This window comes from Labrus mixtus, chromosome 7 (assembly GCF_963584025.1).
Source record: "Labrus mixtus chromosome 7, fLabMix1.1, whole genome shotgun sequence".
Classification (NCBI taxonomy): Eukaryota; Metazoa; Chordata; class Actinopteri; order Labriformes; family Labridae; genus Labrus; species Labrus mixtus.
In genome coordinates, this window is record NC_083618.1 from 12,578,214 (window position 1) to 12,594,936 (window position 16,723).

The 16,723-nt window shown below is 35.8% G+C and overlaps 2 protein-coding genes across 2 annotated transcripts; both read right to left on the minus strand.

The window, feature by feature from the left end:
- Window positions 1-351: 351 nt before the first annotated feature.
- Window positions 352-4,564, minus strand: tnfrsf18 (tumor necrosis factor receptor superfamily, member 18). Its single transcript, XM_061043017.1, has 7 exons — window positions 4,407-4,564; window positions 4,123-4,245; window positions 3,856-3,987; window positions 2,514-2,622; window positions 2,351-2,421; window positions 2,079-2,213; window positions 352-1,012 (listed from the first exon to the last, which is right to left on the minus strand). Exons 1-7 carry the CDS (start codon window positions 4,531-4,533, stop codon window positions 873-875), a joined length of 837 nt encoding a protein of 278 aa, XP_060899000.1. The 5' UTR covers window positions 4,534-4,564; the 3' UTR covers window positions 352-872.
- Window positions 4,565-7,899: 3,335 nt separating this feature from the next.
- Window positions 7,900-13,199, minus strand: si:ch73-361p23.3 (tumor necrosis factor receptor superfamily member 4). The gene is made up of 8 exons (XM_061043038.1): window positions 12,273-13,199; window positions 12,038-12,148; window positions 11,785-11,919; window positions 11,636-11,702; window positions 11,149-11,417; window positions 10,950-11,054; window positions 8,962-10,222; window positions 7,900-8,912 (listed from the first exon to the last, which is right to left on the minus strand). The coding sequence occupies exons 1-7, from the start codon at window positions 12,352-12,354 to the stop codon at window positions 10,113-10,115; spliced, it is 879 nt and encodes a 292-aa protein (XP_060899021.1). The 5' UTR covers window positions 12,355-13,199; the 3' UTR covers window positions 7,900-8,912; window positions 8,962-10,112.
- Between the last annotated feature and the right edge of the window lie 3,524 nt (window positions 13,200-16,723).

The following is a 16,723-nucleotide window of genomic DNA, read 5'->3' on the forward strand; positions in this document are numbered from 1 at the left end:
TTCAGATTGAGAACCCCAGCCTGCAGGTATTTAATGACAGCACAATTGCTACCTCAGTGCAGTTTTGTGTGGAAAAAGCTCATGTAATAATATCATTTTATGGAGCTCATAATGCATAAAACACATCGGATTAAAAACTAAACAACGATCATTTTTCCTTTGCGTAAATATGTAAGGATTAATGCCAGTGATAATGACCAATGATCTGCTGCCTGTTGTGCAATTTGATTGGTTGGTTTATATAACTGCAAGGAAGTACACTACAATGTTTAGGCTACCATGTTTGCTTCCACTTCAGTGAAGTAGCCTACATGAGATGATGCAGTATATGCCTGTGAAGGTTGTCAGTCATAGTCATTAAAAGTTCAATCCAAAAAGCACCAGGACTTGGTTGAGGTAGACATTTCACCTCTCATCTTTAAAACCTTTTATTTTTATTATCAAGGTATGTTTGACTCGATGTTCATGATTTTCTTTTTTTTCCCTTCACGGGGGAAGAAGGATGCTTGACGTGTACTTGAAGTGTACAGTCGACACTAAAGCATCCTTGACTAATTAGCCTACTATTATTTCACTTACACTTAGAGGTACTCACATTCAAACCTAGACATAATCTTGCGACCCCTTTGCTGGAACAGACTGGGGTTAAATGCCTTGCTCAAAGGTACTTCACCAGTGGCTATAATGAAGATATTACTGCATATGATAGCCTAGTTCTGTCCAGTGGACCTAGGAGCTAGCATTTTACATGAAGAGGTTTCTCTGTGTTTAAATCTGTGTTTCATGATTTAAGATGCTTGTATACAGTCATTTCTTGAATCAATATTATTTTTCTGCTCTGCTTGAGGTTATAAAGACCCCTCGTATCATCATCAAAAAGGAGTGACTGTTTCCACAAAAGAGTCGCACCAACTGTCTTCATTTTTGGATTCAACCTGGATGATGAGCTGGAGCCCGCTCTCCTCCTTTGACAGGTGGAAGTCACTGACAGTGGTGGAGACAGGTTTCTCATCTGAAGCAGAAAGAATATATCATTTCTTAATTAACACACACATCGTCAAATACTCACTGCAACTCCAGCCAACTCTCATTTTAGTCTTATAAAGGTAGTGTATTTCTTTTATAAAGTGTGAATGTATTGTTCTCTGTAATTATTTCTTTTGATTGGTGAGCTGCTTATTGTATTGAGTAAACTTTACTTAAGCGTTCCACAAGGGTCAATTCTTGGACCACTGGTATTTAATCTATACATGTTGCCTTGAGCAGAGGTTATCACAAATTTAGATATATCGTATCACATGTATGTAGAAGACATGCAAGTATACATAAAGGTGTCCCCAAATAATTGCAGTCCAATTTACGCCCTTGGACACATAGCAATAAACAAATCTGTATAGCTGGATGTCCCAAAAATTTCTAAAGAATACAAAAATTTAAGTTATTGTTTTTTGGGGCCAAAACATTGCAAGGATCAGAGACATGATCTCACAGCATGATCTGGAGATACTGGTACACTCTTTTATGTATAGCAGGCTGGACTACTGCAATGGATTATTCCCTGGTCTGACAAAAACAGAAATCAGACAGCTGCAGTGGACACAGAGTGCTGCTTTTAGGTTTCTAACACAGACAAAAAGCTCAGTGCATAACCAGAATCCTCAGATGCCTGCACAGGCTATAAGTACCTCACAGAATCAACTTGAAAATTATCTTACTTGTCCATTAATCTTTATCTGGATTAGGTACTAGTTACCTGTCGGACCTGTCGGTTTTATATCTTCTGTGCGTTTTTATTTTTTTTACTGTTCTTTCTTTGTTTGTGTCTAGTTCTATTTCCTGTTTAAAGCACTTTGTTGATGAAAAGTGCTATACAAATACACTTGCCTTACCTTGCCTTATAACACTGAACCAAAGCTAATCATTTTTACTTTCAAATCTGTTCTTTCCAAATCTTTGTAGTTATTGTTTGAAAAGCAGAGATTCAATTTCAATGACTAACTGGCATCCTTTTTTTTGCCAGCATGTGTTTTACTTGATACCGTTATATCATTATATTAACATATTATTTTGACACTTACCTGGTTTGTGCTTTCTCAGCTTCTTTATACTGGCATAAGACAGAATCCCAAGTAGTGTGAGAGAAATCAAAACAAAACCAATGCCAAGGATCACATGAATGATGTCTCCACCAAATCCAGGCCTCTCTGGCAAAACTGCAATACAAAGTTAATATAGTTCATTTAAAATAAACATCGTCAAATCATTGAGAATGTGTGTTTTACAGCAAAAAACATATATTTCTATCAAAAACAGACTAATGCTCATGTTATTATAATACTTATTTACATACCACCTCCATCACAAACTGAGTTATGGGTTATGTTCCCTGGAGAACGCTCAGAAAGTCCAAACAAACTGCACCTGTTGAACAGACAGTGTAAATGCTAAAGGAATGTAACTCTTTAAAGGGAATTATTAGGCTACTGTAAATAGCTTTAGTCTTAAGGTCTTACTTTGCCCGGGGCTTGCAGATCTTCTCCTTCACATCAAAATATTCAGTATGAGAGCACGAAGGCTCACACCGATATGAATACTCTATCAACCGTGTACCCATTGGTTTGTCTGCAAAGACAGATCATTCCAAATGGTCATTTGTCTACTACTACTTATTTTTGACCATGTACATGCAAACAATAAAACATCTCATTAGCCTTAGCTGCACTTTGTGTTCACTGCTAATTAGCAAGTGTTATCATGCTAACAAATCAATCATGGGAAAGTTAAAGTTATGTAGGCCTAAGTACACTATTGTCAGCATGTCAGGGTTCTCTTACTAACTAAATACAGCCTCTCAGAGCTGCTAGCCGTAGACTCTTGTTCAATTCAATCACAGCTTTCTCTTGTTTTCTGCATGACTTAAAACAGGTTGGTTATTTTTGTCCTTCATTTATCAAGTTTTCATCAAGGAAATGAATGTCCAATCAAAGAATTAAATACACATTCAAGTCAGTGCAGCTTAAAATCCCTAACACCTGGAAAATGTCACACACCTGTTAGGCAGCAACTAAGAATTACTTTAATCATCACATTTTATAAACTGTTAAATAATTAATTATTTAGTTGTTTAAAAGTAAAAAAAAATAAAGAAAGAAAGAAAAAAAGCTAAAAGTGACATCTTCAACTTGCTTGTTTTGTCCAACAAGTTAAAAACCCAAATACCCAGGGCCGGATCGAGGAGTGTTCAGGGGGGACATTCTGACACAAACTTCATGCCACCACTAAAAAATGCCAGTGACAAAATGTAGTCAATTATCACCTTTAAGAAGCTAATACATGCAAATATTAGACATAGTTGCCTGATAAATAATGCAATGATAAATCAGTTGTTTTGATAGTTGGCAATTCATTTTCAACGATTAATTGATTTAGCTTAATTTGTCAGCTCTACAATTCTAGAAGCTCATCTAACATGATATTGTTATGAAGAGCTCTCCTTTTACTAACTTAAAGTGCCAGCATCCATACATGTTAATTTTAAATCAAATATGCATAAACAATTTCTGAAAGTCACACAAATTAATTATATGTGAGCAGAGTGAAAACTCATTCATGCCAACACAAACACTGTTATGACACTTATGAGCAGAAAAATAGGTTGTGGCCAACCTATATCTATCGAACTCGGCTTTGTCTAACCCACATTTATTTCCAATTTGGCACCTCATGCTGGTGTGAAACCCCTTGATAAACAATGTTCCTGTGGTTGATATCTTCTAACTAGAGTTGTGCCAGTTACATTTCATTTCAAAACAAACTGCTTACCATACATTTCTTTGATATAAAGTCCTCTCTCACCTGTCCTGTTCACTTTCTCCCCCATGACGCATTTGTTTTCCTCACATGTTGAGCAGACGCTGTTGGAGCACAGGAAGCCCGGGCGGCAGAAACATTTTGCATTTGTGGTTGGTGTACATTTCTGAGCATTTTCTGTAAAGAGACAAGAGCTCAAACCACGGGACTTCCAGGTTACATCAGTGTTTTTTTCCCACTGTTTAAAATGCATGGTCAACATCACTGGCAGGAGATACACTAGAAATCTGAATTTTAGGATTTTAATCTCACCTTGGCATGACTGACACTCCTCACATGTGCCAAAGATGTGATATTGATCTGAGTAGTAGCCCTCTGCACAGGGGCTGCAGACAGTCTGCTGGGTATCTGAGCAGTGCTCCTTCACATATTCCCCTTGAAAATTGGATAAAATCAAATGGATTAACATTCATACTTGATCACCAAAATGTCACCTTTTATCTTATATCAAAAACATTACAACAATTACAGGTAACAAATTAACCATTTAAACAAAGCACATTTGAATGTGTTTTAAGATGAAATCTGTCCTTTACCTGGGGGGCACAGGTCACAGCATCGACCATTCACTTTTCGCTGATTCTCTCCACAGCCTGCAGCATATGCAGAAGTCCAAATACTCCACACACAAATGAACACAAGGGAAAGGCTCAGAGAACACATAATGGCCAGTGCTCTGCACGTTCCTTCTGGGTTTTATCTTGTCTGTTGTGCTGACGTCACAGTCTGTGGTTAGCTCGCTAAGACACACATTGTGAGAGACCGCTTTAGCACTTCAGGAAGTGAAAGACCCCTTGTTACTATAGGAAGCATGTCAATGTATTTTCTATTTATACCCACATACATTTGATGGATATCTCTTTTGATTTTACTTCATTATTAAACTGTGTTTTATATTTTCAATGCAGGACTATTACCTAAAGAGGGGAGCCTGGTTCATCAAAATCAGACTGTGTCTGTGATTTACAGAGAATAAACAGGGATTTCATTTATTCACTCTTATGAGTCTGTCTTCTATAAAGGTTTTCCTATAAAGTGTATGTGGCTGTAGGACGTGTTGTTTCAGGTCAGTCATAGAGGCTTTGCTAATTTCAGCAGGAATTGTGCAGTTAGAAATTAAAGCGTTATGAACATCTGCATACTAAAGCTGCAACTAAACACATGATCAAAGCATGATTTTTAGCACCTCCCTATATGATACACACAAAAGTTTGGATACTGCAATGTACTTTTCACATTTCCTATTTTTATCATTTAAATCTACAGGTTTGGGCTTAGGTCTATTTGTCTGTTATTTCCAATTAGTGTAAGACCAAAAATGTAGTCCAAACCTGGAAATATAAGGTGTTACTTGTAATCAGTGATATCTTAATAAAGTCATCTGACAGGAAGGGGCAAGCTGATGTAAAAGTGAAGTCATTCTAAATTGAAGGAGAACTATGAGTAGTTTATTAATACATTTTTGGGGGGAAATGTATTCCTACTTCATAAGAAACGTGCATTTTCTATAGAGACAAAACCAGTGTTGAATGAGTATTTTATCTGCTCTCTCCTCAATGAATTTAATCCTCCAAAATTGAAATGGAAGTTGAAAGGGTTCCAGATTGACACTGGAATAAAGCTGATAAAATCAGTATTTAATCATATGTGCTGATTAGCACATATTTAATGATGTTGTTAAATTGTATTTTAAATAGGCAATAATGTACATTTGCTATCGTATTTGGTATTATCCAGTGCTGATACCTCAAAACTATTTTGTTTGTAGAATTAATGTTCATATATTAACATATTTTTATATCTTTGTTGGACCTTGGTGGTTTAGACAACATAGACAAAGCATATATCATTGGAATATACAGTAGGTATATTATTTAGTAATTTTGGCATGCAATGTTTGGTTGCTTTGGGGGAGGGGGGGTAAGGTGTTTGGACTGAACCAAGAGTTAAAATGAAAGAAGTTGTATATCAGCCATGACATGCAGTGGAAAAATTCACAATTTTAATAATCAGATTTTGACTCAGTTTGGCTCAAGGGAAAACCCATAACCTAGGACGCATGAAAGCATTACCTGTGTGAAAGAGAAAGAGCTTTGTTAATGTCACAGTGTGTGTGTGTGTGTGTGTGTGTGTGTGTGTGTGTGTGTCCATTATGGCATCATGTGATGTTTGCAAATGTTCAGCAGGTGAGCATTTGATTTGAGCATTGATTTTGCACTGACAATAGGAAGTACGTATTCTGCAAAGCCCAAAATGATGTGCACAGAATCAACTTAACTGTTCAATCAACTGTTGTCAACTTAAAGTAGCATGACTTTGTGATTTGTTGCAGATTCCTGGAAAATTTCAACATATTTTTAAGAGGGCTGAAATGACTGCAACAATATTAGAACTCTATGTCAGAAAATTGCCCTTTATTTGATATGATTGTTAACAGAATGTTTGGTGTTTTGTAAAGGTAATTAATGATTCAACATTGTATATACCACCTAATTTTATAACCAAAAGTTAATCAGCAGACTTATCTATAATAAATAAATATATAAAAATAAATATTGGTTGAAAGACTACCGTTGATGTTGAGTTCAGATTTTGGGCTTTTCACAGAATGTTACTGAAGCCCACTTACTCTGACTATAACTCATTCTGAAGGAAGGTAAGTAAGAGATTACAGCATGACTTTTCACCCTGTACTTTTTTCATGGTAGAACGAAATGTTACCTGAGCTCTGTATTTGCATGATTCTTTGAATATTAGATTAATCCAGTGCATGTAATCTAGCCCTTCTAAGTGTTTGGGTGATGTCCGCCTACATGTTGACTCACACAACCCCCATCACATGTGACTAAATCCACAAAGACATTTACTTCTCTCTCTGTCAGACGCACTAAGTTACAACCACAGAGTCACTTGTATTAAACCTCCTACTGCATGTGACATAACAACAGACGTACATAAAGTAGTCAGGGTGCATCAGCAGCGCCACCCACTCTGTTGTGGTGAGGGTGGGTGGCATACCTGTGTCGTCACTATTTGGGGGAAAGCCTCAACACAAAATATTAAAACTTACCATAAGTTAAAGTATATCCTTTAGAGACAATGTTAGGTAGTAGAGACATACATTTTGCAGTAGCTTTTATTTTCATATCACACTGTCTGTGAATATTTTTCTAAAATGAAAAAGAAAAGTTAAATATACAAGAATTCTCCCTTTGCGAACTTTGCTGTGGTTCAACATTTCCTTGCTTTTGCTTGTACAGTTATTCTTTAAAATTATTATTTTTTCAACATTAAAAAGAGAAGCCTACCACTGAACATTATTTTCCAGCTTTATATTCTGCTGGACACAGAACACATACAGCTGAGAAGAAATTGTTGACCTGTTTGAAGTTTTAATGTCTTTCAGGTCGAACTCATTGAATGAATACACTATTTCAACCCTTGCAAGGGCGGATATCTCACTCCACTATATTGGGGGGACAACTAACAAAACATTTTCTCAAGAGCAATACCTGAGAGGGACACCAAAGCTGCCATCAAAAGTGCTGTTTAGTAAGAAAGGTCTAACAAACTGGTCTTTAATGGCGGCCCTTGAGGAGTTACTGTTTGTGAGGAAAAATTAAATTAAGCCTTTTGAGGGAGCTTGTAATTGCCTCGTGATGTCACTTGAGTCGTGCTTTGGTTTGCAAGAAATGTGGCCAGCACAGTCTTGGAAAAAGAGATTTTTTAATATTGAGTTTTTCTCCTGGTAAAATAAAGGTTAGATAAATATATATAGATATATATATATATCTATATATATACATATATATATATATATATATACATACATATTAAAGAGCTAAAAATGGATGAGGAGCAAGAAAGATCTGAATTTTCAAAATGTTTGTGGACTGCTTCTAAACTGTTCGTAAGGCTAGGCGTATTTTTTAATTAGCTGCTGTTAGCAAAACACACCCTAAATCCTGACTGTGGTGACTGAACGGCCGAGTTGCATTGTGGGTAAGGTAGGTGCCAAGTTTTGTTAGAGTTCTTTATTGAATCATGAAATCAATTTAACTGAGAGTAGCTATTTTGACAATGGCCGCCATAAAAATACCATTTAAGTCAATGTCTCAATAAAAAGCATGAACAATCATTTCTGCAGTGGAAGCAACTATTCCCCTAAGAAACACTACAAGTTAGACACTGTATTCATATTTACAGAATTACATACAAAGAGAGAATATGTGTTAGTGACACTAGAGCCATTTGAAATGAATATACAGTATATCTGTTTAATGTATAAATGATTTTTATGGACAGAGGCTGTGTATTTTTGATAATGAGATGATTTGTCAGATTCCCTCTGTAGTGAGGGTTTTGTCACATGCACGTTATATCTTCGAAACCACATTACAACTTCCTGAATCACTGACATTTACAGAAAGCATCTGCAGGAACTGTTCATGACTTGTTAGACAACAAGACACGTTTTGTTTTTTTCAATAGGAATTTATTCAAAAACTCCCAGGCCATATCAGTGCACTTTTACTACAGGAAAACAAATAGCACAGACAATACCATAGAACATAATAGCAACATTACAAATATTAAAAACATGAGACATTTCAATTAAATCAACGATCCTCCACCCATTTGTCTAGTGAGCTCTTATATTAAACTGTGTAGTTGAGGATTGTCATTTAACATGTTTATAGTTGGGTAATTCCTCCTCTTAACTTCTCAGGTTTTATTTATATAATGTTTAAATGATAACATTTTTTCACAGAAAAATCCAGGAGACTTTCTATGCTTTAAAAAAAAATCTCTGTTTTTTTCTTTTCTTTATCTCCCTATTCATTTTATATAACTCATTTGTTTGTTTGTCCACTCTGTCTCAACTTTTAAATATCATAGTAGAGCAAGGTGAGAAAACCCTGATGGAGGGAAAACTTGTCAATTTATGGAATACAGATCCAAACTATCCCTGAGTGAATTCAACATACTTTAAAAAAAAAATTGTAATACAGGTATATGTACTGAATTTGTTGTTATAACTTCTGTTGTTTTTTCATTTAGTATTTCTATCACACACCTTGTTCACATCACCTTTTTAAAAATATGGTGATCTTTAGGTTGAGGATAAAATACAGTATGTGTACTGTATGTCAAGACATGGGGAGCATAAAAAGTATTTAAAAAAAACTTGTTTTTTTACTGCTGTGATTCACTGATTTAAAATTTTAAATGCGTGGCTTGTAAATGTAACTGAGTATATTTACATTCTTGGATTGGAACTTTTACACACGTACAGGATGAAAATGTTACACCCACAACTATTTTAAAAATAACCTTATTCTTTTACCTTAAGTATTCCCCCCAGAGGGCACTGTCTCACTAAGCTAAAAGAAAAGAATCTGAAGATCTTACAAGTGACACAGAGCCAAGCAGGTACACAACGTGCCACATGTGCTCTGAAGGCTTGTGTGTGGCATGTTTCCTTGGATGCAATGATCTGGGGAAGTCTCCAGTGAGGTATAGAAACATGAAAGTCATAACATTTGCAAAAACTAATCTTTCCAAACGAAAACATGACAGTAAGTTTCTCTTAGTGGGGGGGGGGGGGGGAAACACACATGAGGGGGACTTCCCCTATTCGACATACAGCTGAATGCATGTTTTTATCACCCTTTCTGTTCTCAGCTTAACCAACGTGTTATCAATGGAACAAAGCTGATCAAAGAAAACAAGACAAAAATAGACACATGAAAGTCTGCATGAAAAGAGCTTTTTTTTTTCAGACTCCCGTCGATACATTAAAGTTTGGATCAATAGTATTCTTGTTACTACCAACATTTGTGTTCACAATTATATTTCTCAGAAACTTGTCAATTGCCCCATCAAAATATTTCACATTATGTCACATTTTAGAGATAAAAAAAGTAACACAAAAAAGTATAGTTATGAGGCATTTATGGCACGATCCTGAGATCATATAGGTCTTCAGCCAAAGTAGTAGGCCTAACTGTACTTGTCACTGCAAAACTTTAAATTGATTTACAGTTGAATGACAATTAAAATGTGAGGTATGGTACTCATTCAGTATTATCTCCTATATAGAAGAACGCGAGTCAAATATCGATTACAATATTGTGATACAACTGCTGTAATACAGATCAATACATCATTTTCATGATGTTTTTCCTGATGGAAAGGCTCAGTCAGACAACGTGCATATGATGAGAATCGAACCTGAACATTCACAGTATGAGTTGACTTGTTGCCTGTTTCTCATCAGGGCTCTCTTGGATACTGTTTGAGAGAGGACAGACCGTTTCTTCAACCGGCGTCCGACACAATGAGTCCTGTGCTGAAAGAGAAAAAACATTGCAGTGTAAACAGCAAGTCGCTGTCCAAAAGTAACAAAATGGGACTAACAGCAAATCTACACCTTACTAATTAGAAGGTTATATGTTTATTGAACTTGTATATGTTGTTCATTGACAGGGTAAGTGGAGTTATAGCAACAAAATTGCTCTTTAACTCACAGTATGGGTTTAAAAAAAACAGTTTCTGGTGTCTGCTAGCATAATCTTTTTCAGCAGAACTCTGAGAAGTATCCTTCACAAACATTCCTGTTGGTCTTCGCTGTACGCTGAAATTCAGTCTGTTTGAAGAGCAAAAGAGGCAGAACACATAGACCAGCTAGTAATGCTGTCATTTGTCATCTGTTAAAGCTAACGTCAATCTTTGTAAATGTCTTAAAATTGCTGGACTGTAAAAAGCAACATAAAAGGAAGTCTTAGACGGACAATAAGCCCCAAAAAGTTGGCCAATGCTCCCAAAGGCTTGCATACATTAGGTTTGAAGAATGCTTCTAGTATTGTGAGTAAACGGTTGCTATGACTGAGGTCCAAAAATGATTCTGTGTATACCGCTTATTATCGTAGGGGAAGCTCAAAAGAAAAGAGAAAAGATTCTTGCTTTAAGAAGTGCGGATGTGGTTGGATACGTTACTCGTGGATTATGTTCTCATGCAGCTCTAGTTTGTTTCTCAAAATGTTTTACTATTACTGTGCATAAATCTTGCCACATACTTCGAACCGCTGGTTTTCTCTGTCGGCAAGGAGTTATGTACATCTTGCAGATCACCACAGCAGGCAAAGCTAGAAGCCCAATTAAAAATAGGCAGAGGATAATACCTGAAGAAGACAAAAAAAAAAAAGCTGTATGTTATTAAACATGAATTACCACTCTGACATTGTGACAATAAAAAGATGGCAGGAAATGTTTTACCAATGTAGCTGCCTGTGTTAGAGGGAGTGGGAGGCTTCACTTTTTGCTCAGGGGGGATTCTTTGTACTGGCGCGGATGTGACGGATAAGGGGTTCCTGGTGGTATCTTCCTTCTGAATTTCAGCCCCCTTGTGTGAACGTTTTTTTGTCACGTGTGTGATTAAAGAAGCTAAGTGGCCTGTGGAGGTTGTAGTGACGTAGGTCTTGGATTCGTCATTACAGACGACATCTGAGGTCGTAGTTCCAGTAATATTCACTCCTGCGCTACATCTAGGATGATAAATAGAAGTTAGCCTACAGCTGTAAACTTCTACAAAAAATTGTCTACATGTCACACAAAAGATTTGTAAAATGAAATCAATCCAATGATAAAAGAGAAAGAAAAAACAAGATAGACATTTATGGGAGGTAAAATTGAAAGAAAAAACCATAGTTATTTAATATAGGGTATTATCAATGTTTTAAAACATTCATTTAAGTGGACATACTTTTTCCATTTTCGACAGGGTGAGTTGATCTGATTGCTGAAATATCCATCTTCACATTCTGAGCATTCTAGCGAAGAAATAAAAAGAATCATTAAACTGTGTATTTCTTTGTCATATCGCATGTAGTGTTGTGTGATTTGTCTCTTTACCTTTGTGTCTTTTGCCATATCCTTCGTTACATTTGCAAGTGGAAGAATCACTGTCACTGAAAACAAACCCTTTAAGGCACTGACATATTCTGTCGGTCTCTCTTGTGCAATCCACTTTCACAAAACTTCCCGATTCTACAAAGAGAGCATTCATCTCTGTGTCAAAGAACGGCAGTTTAACACATTATACACAGTCCCTTTGTTTGGAAACTTGAGTTTGCAGAGATGAAAAAAAAAAGCTAATCCGACTTACCATCATCGCACTTTGTGCACAATCTGCAAGTTTTGGACAGGTTCGGTATAGGCTGGAAAAATCCATTAGGGCATAACTCACATCCAGGTTTGCGAGTTACCACTCTATGACCTTGATTTAGTTCACAGTGTCAGAAGAAAAAAAGCATGTTTTACACACAGCAAAGCACGTGTCAAAAAGAGGAAGTCACTCAATGAAACTACAAGGACAGGAGGAAAATCAGTCAAAACTTTACCTTTTGGGCATGACCTGGCATCTAAATTAAAGACGAGTTCAAAAAAAATCAAAGTCAATAAAAGCCATCTGAGCAGAACCATACTCAGTTTTTCAATGAGACAGGTGGCAAGGAGTTTCTTCCTGAGTGAAATAACCACAGACTGACAGAGACACTGAAACAATCCCGCCTGTAGGAACGGCTTATGAAGGACTGAGTTAGAGGACTCTCCTCTAACACAGTCATGCAAATAATATCACTAATTCAATTTCCTTCTTCTTTTTGGTCTGGAAACATTTGACTTTCGATATAAGAAGTGAAGCCACTATAAAGATAAAAGTACAAAAAATTTATTTGTATGTCTTACACTTTTCAGTTAGAATGAAAACTTGTGTGTGAAGAAATAAAGATACAGATCAAACTGGATCCTGTATCTTTAAATGTAAATGTGTTATAGCCTATACGTTATCTGACAGGTTTTTATTTATTTAGCTATAGTTAGTAAGAGCAAGGTTAAAAAATGTTTTGACTTTCCTTCTTTTTCATGTTAGTCAAACGATTCTTTAGAAAACTACTTTGTCTTTCAAAGCGGTATAAACATATTATGTTCGAGTAAAATGTCATGCCTTGTTATTAATATAAAATTAAATATCTTGTATGACAGACATGCATGACAGTTGAGTCCCCTCTGCATGCTGAGCAGATGCTATTTTTAATGTTCAAACATCCAAGACACAACCATCAGCTGAAACGCGTCTTTTGATGATTGTACAAATCATCAAATAAATGAATTCTTTGAATGATATGAAATAAATAATCCTTGTTTTATATATAATACAAATATGCACTAATATGTGCTTTAATAAACCGGCAAACATTAAAACCCTTTCTTTTGGACAGGTGAACAAGTAAATACAAATTGTTTTTTAGGAAACAGAATGTCATCATCCACAAATGTTCAACTTTGCAGCTCTTTTGCTATTTTTGGTCCCACGATCTAACAACCTTTATCTCTGTTTTTTATCATTCTTTCAGAGCTAATAGGAAAAAATGTACTTTGTTTTTACCAACGGAAACTAAGCTACGTTATATTGTTAAGCCAGAGAGAAGATGACAGATAACCTTTTGTCATATGGAGAGCAGATGGAAAACCACATTTTTTTAAAAAAGCAAGCTACAACCACGCAAATGGTACAAGCTTGCTGCTTGAACACGGATGTTGAAAAAGAAGCAAAACTCTGCTTAACTTGAGCTATGGCTTTTGTTTAACAAGGAGTCACAGCTCAAAACTAAGTCATGCTATAATCACATTCAAGTGACTGGCTGTAATACTGATACAATATTAAAATAAGTAGAAAGGGGAGAAAGAAGAAGGAAATCTAAAGTGTTGATTGATGAGTCACACTGAGCTGTCATCAATACTGGAATGAAGGGAATTTGTTGGCTAAAGCTCAAAGTGAATTTCTTTATAAGTTGATGTGTTTAAGAGAAACCCAGTGTTTTCTTTATGAATTCACAGAAGATGTTACTCATACAACTATTTGTCTGGTTGCTGACTGCAGGAGTATAACTTAAAACAGAGTGTAGACAAAGGAAGTTCTGTTCCCCAGACAAAAGCTTCGCAAGCAATCAAATACCAAGACAACAAAACATTTTGTTTTACGGGTTGTGAAGTGTGAACACTGTAACTGAGATTAAGTACTGTTAAAGGAGCACTATGTTTACTTTCAAAAATACTGTGTTTGTAGTGACACCGCAGTCCGCTGTCTCTTTCTAGTCTAGTCACCTTTTGCTGTTTAACTGTCGAGAGTGCTCCTCGTTTGTTGTTTTTGGATCTGCACCAGTAACCTGTTGCTTGCTCTCGCTGACATGCTCGTACGTACACGAACGAGCATCATCATCGGCCGCGAAAACACTGGATATTTACCGGCATAATGTTTACAGAGGAGGTAAGTGGTCATGCACGTGTGAAAGTCTGTGAAGGAGTCTGTGGTGTGTTTGAGGCCGGTCGTTAATTTGTACTAACAGATTCCATTTTAGATTCTCCATCCTACAAACGACTGTCTCGGCAGGCACTAGCTGAGAGCGGGAGTGTGTGATGAGTTTGTTCTGTTGATCTCTGTAAGCGGAGCGGAGTGAGGAGGACGTTGAGAATGAGCACACAACATCACTACCTGGAGCTTTCGTGGAAAATACGACCCGAGTAAACATTTTATACAGGCAACACAGATAGACAGTGAACATCTACTTTTTCACATCAGTTAACCGTTCGCTTATTAATGGGCGATCAAAAACGATTTATACATGTAAAAAGTTACATATATAACCTTTAAATTTGTCCCCCTTAGGCAACAGGTAGGCGACTGCTTGGGGCCTCAGTCCAGCAGGGGGGCCCCAAGTAGTCGCCTACCTTGCCTGTCCACAACGCAACGCCTCTGGTCCCTTTATAGTGTCAGAACATTTTGGTTTCCTCCTCTTATTCCTCCTGAAGCTTGACAAACTCCCATTGACGTAGAAGATCATTAAATACTGAACCTACATGTTTTATTCAGGAATTCAACCATTTTTAAAACCTTTTTTTCACATGTAGAACAACCACAATGAAGAAGTTATAGTAGAGGTGGGGGAAAAAATCGATACAGCATAGTATCACTATATTTTATGTGGCGATATTATATCGTCTCATGACCGCCAGGTATCAATATTTTATTTTATTTATTTATTTTATTTTTTTTATTACAAGCCAAGAGACAATACACTTATGATACAACACAAGAGACAATTACAGTGAGCACAGGCTACACATATACGTGTATGTGTGTAGGTGTGTGTTACTGGAACTATGACCTCAGATATGTATAAATTAAGTGTTTAATAGACTCACTGGTGAGGGATATGAAGATTTTAAGAAAAAAAATCATGTTCAATTTGAATTAGACTGAAACACCAACAGTTCCGATAGTGAAGTTCATGCAGCCTTTTACAGAGTTTTGTGTGGAATAAATCAAGAAAGTACGCGGTAAGTATGGTGCTTTGTCGTCACAGTGGTTGATCACAGCAGAAACTGAGAAAATCCTACAAAAACAGACAGCAGTAAAGGGGGTGGTGCTTTGTTAAATGAGGTGTTTCCAGCCCAAGTTCACATTTCCCATCTTTTTAATTTTTTGGTCTTACTACATGATTATGCATCTCCCTTATCCATTAGGTTTGTTTTGAACTACAACTTTTCAGCATCAAGCAAACAATCTGTAGATTTTTGGCAAACAGAAAAAAGAGAACCACTGCTGAGCCTTTTCACTTCCTTTGTCACCCATAAACCCTCAATAGGCTGAACAGACACTCTACCAACAACAAAAAATCATGTATTCCTGCAGCAGCTGTATTAGGGTGTCAAGCACCAATGCAATAAAGCAAACCTGATTATTTATTATTAGTATTATTATTTACAAAAAAGATGTTCTAGGCTATAGTCAAGTCTTATATCATTTTATATATAGGATAGGATAATACTTTATTGATCCCCAGAAGGGAAATTCGGGCATTACAGCAGCACAGACAAGAAAGCTCAAAATACACATTAAACAGAATAGATAAGATAAATACAAATAAGAACAGGGGGTATATACAGTACAAAACGAATGAGGAAGTTAACTATGCAGGGAATTGAGACAGTATTTTCAGAGAATGACAAGATAAAGTGACAGGTGATGATTAAAGTGACTTGGTATGATAAATAGCAGCAAGTAATGTAAAACAGCAGAGAAGAGAGGCAGTGTTGTACCACAGTAATGCAGAGTGCAGTTATATAATATAATGTAGTATAATATAATATAATATAGTGCAATATGAACAATATAGTGTAATATAATGAAATGTTATATAATATAGACTAATATAATAATATAATAAAAATATATAGAATGTACAGTATATATATCTTGTGCGAACAAAATGATCTGTAACATTATTATTATCTCTTGCGTGTCTTTAGTTTATTCTCTTTATTCTTAGTTTACTCTCTTTATTCTTAGTTTACTGTCTTTATTCTTAGTTTATTCTCTTTATTCTTAGTTTACTCTCTTTATTCTTAGTTTACTGTCTTTATTCTTAGTTTACTGTCTTTATTCTTAGTTTATTCTCTTTATTCTTAGTTTATTCTCTTTATTCTTAGTTTACTGTCTTTATTCTTAGTTTACTGTCTTTATTCTTAGTTTATTCTCTTTATTCTTAGTTTATTCTCTTTATTCTTAGTTTACTCTCTTTATTCTTAGTTTACTGTCTTTATTCTTAGTTTACTGTCTTTATTCTTAGTTTATTCTCTTTATTCTTAGTTTACTCTCTTTATTCTTAGTTTATTCTCTTTATTCTTAGTTTACTGTCTTTATTCTTAGTTTATTCTCTTTATTCTTAGTTTATTCTCTTTATTCTTAGTTTACTCTCTTTATTCTTAGTTTACTCTCTTTATTCTTAGT

Bases quoted from the DNA above. Each gene is read 5' to 3' on its own strand.
- si:ch73-361p23.3 (XM_061043038.1), bottom strand. From the start codon at position 12,354: ATGGTTCTGCTCAGATGGCTTTTATTGACTTTGATTTTTTTTGAACTC. The intron at 12,149-12,272 runs GTAAAGTTTTGA...AACTAAATCAAG, and splicing joins TGCCAGGTCATGCCCAAAAG to GTCATAGAGTGGTAACTCGC. The intron at 10,223-10,949 runs GTATGTGGCAAG...TTTCTCTTTCAG, and splicing joins GAGAAAACCAGCGGTTCGAA to CACAGGACTCATTGTGTCGG.
- tnfrsf18 (XM_061043017.1), bottom strand. From the start codon at position 4,533: ATGTGTTCTCTGAGCCTTTCCCTTGTGTTCATTTGTGTGTGGAGTATT. The intron at 2,623-3,855 runs GTGAGAGAGGAC...CTGTCTTTGCAG, and splicing joins GGAGAAAGTGAACAGGACAG to ACAAACCAATGGGTACACGG. The intron at 1,013-2,078 runs GTAAGTGTCAAA...TTTCTGCTTCAG, and splicing joins GCTGAGAAAGCACAAACCAG to ATGAGAAACCTGTCTCCACC.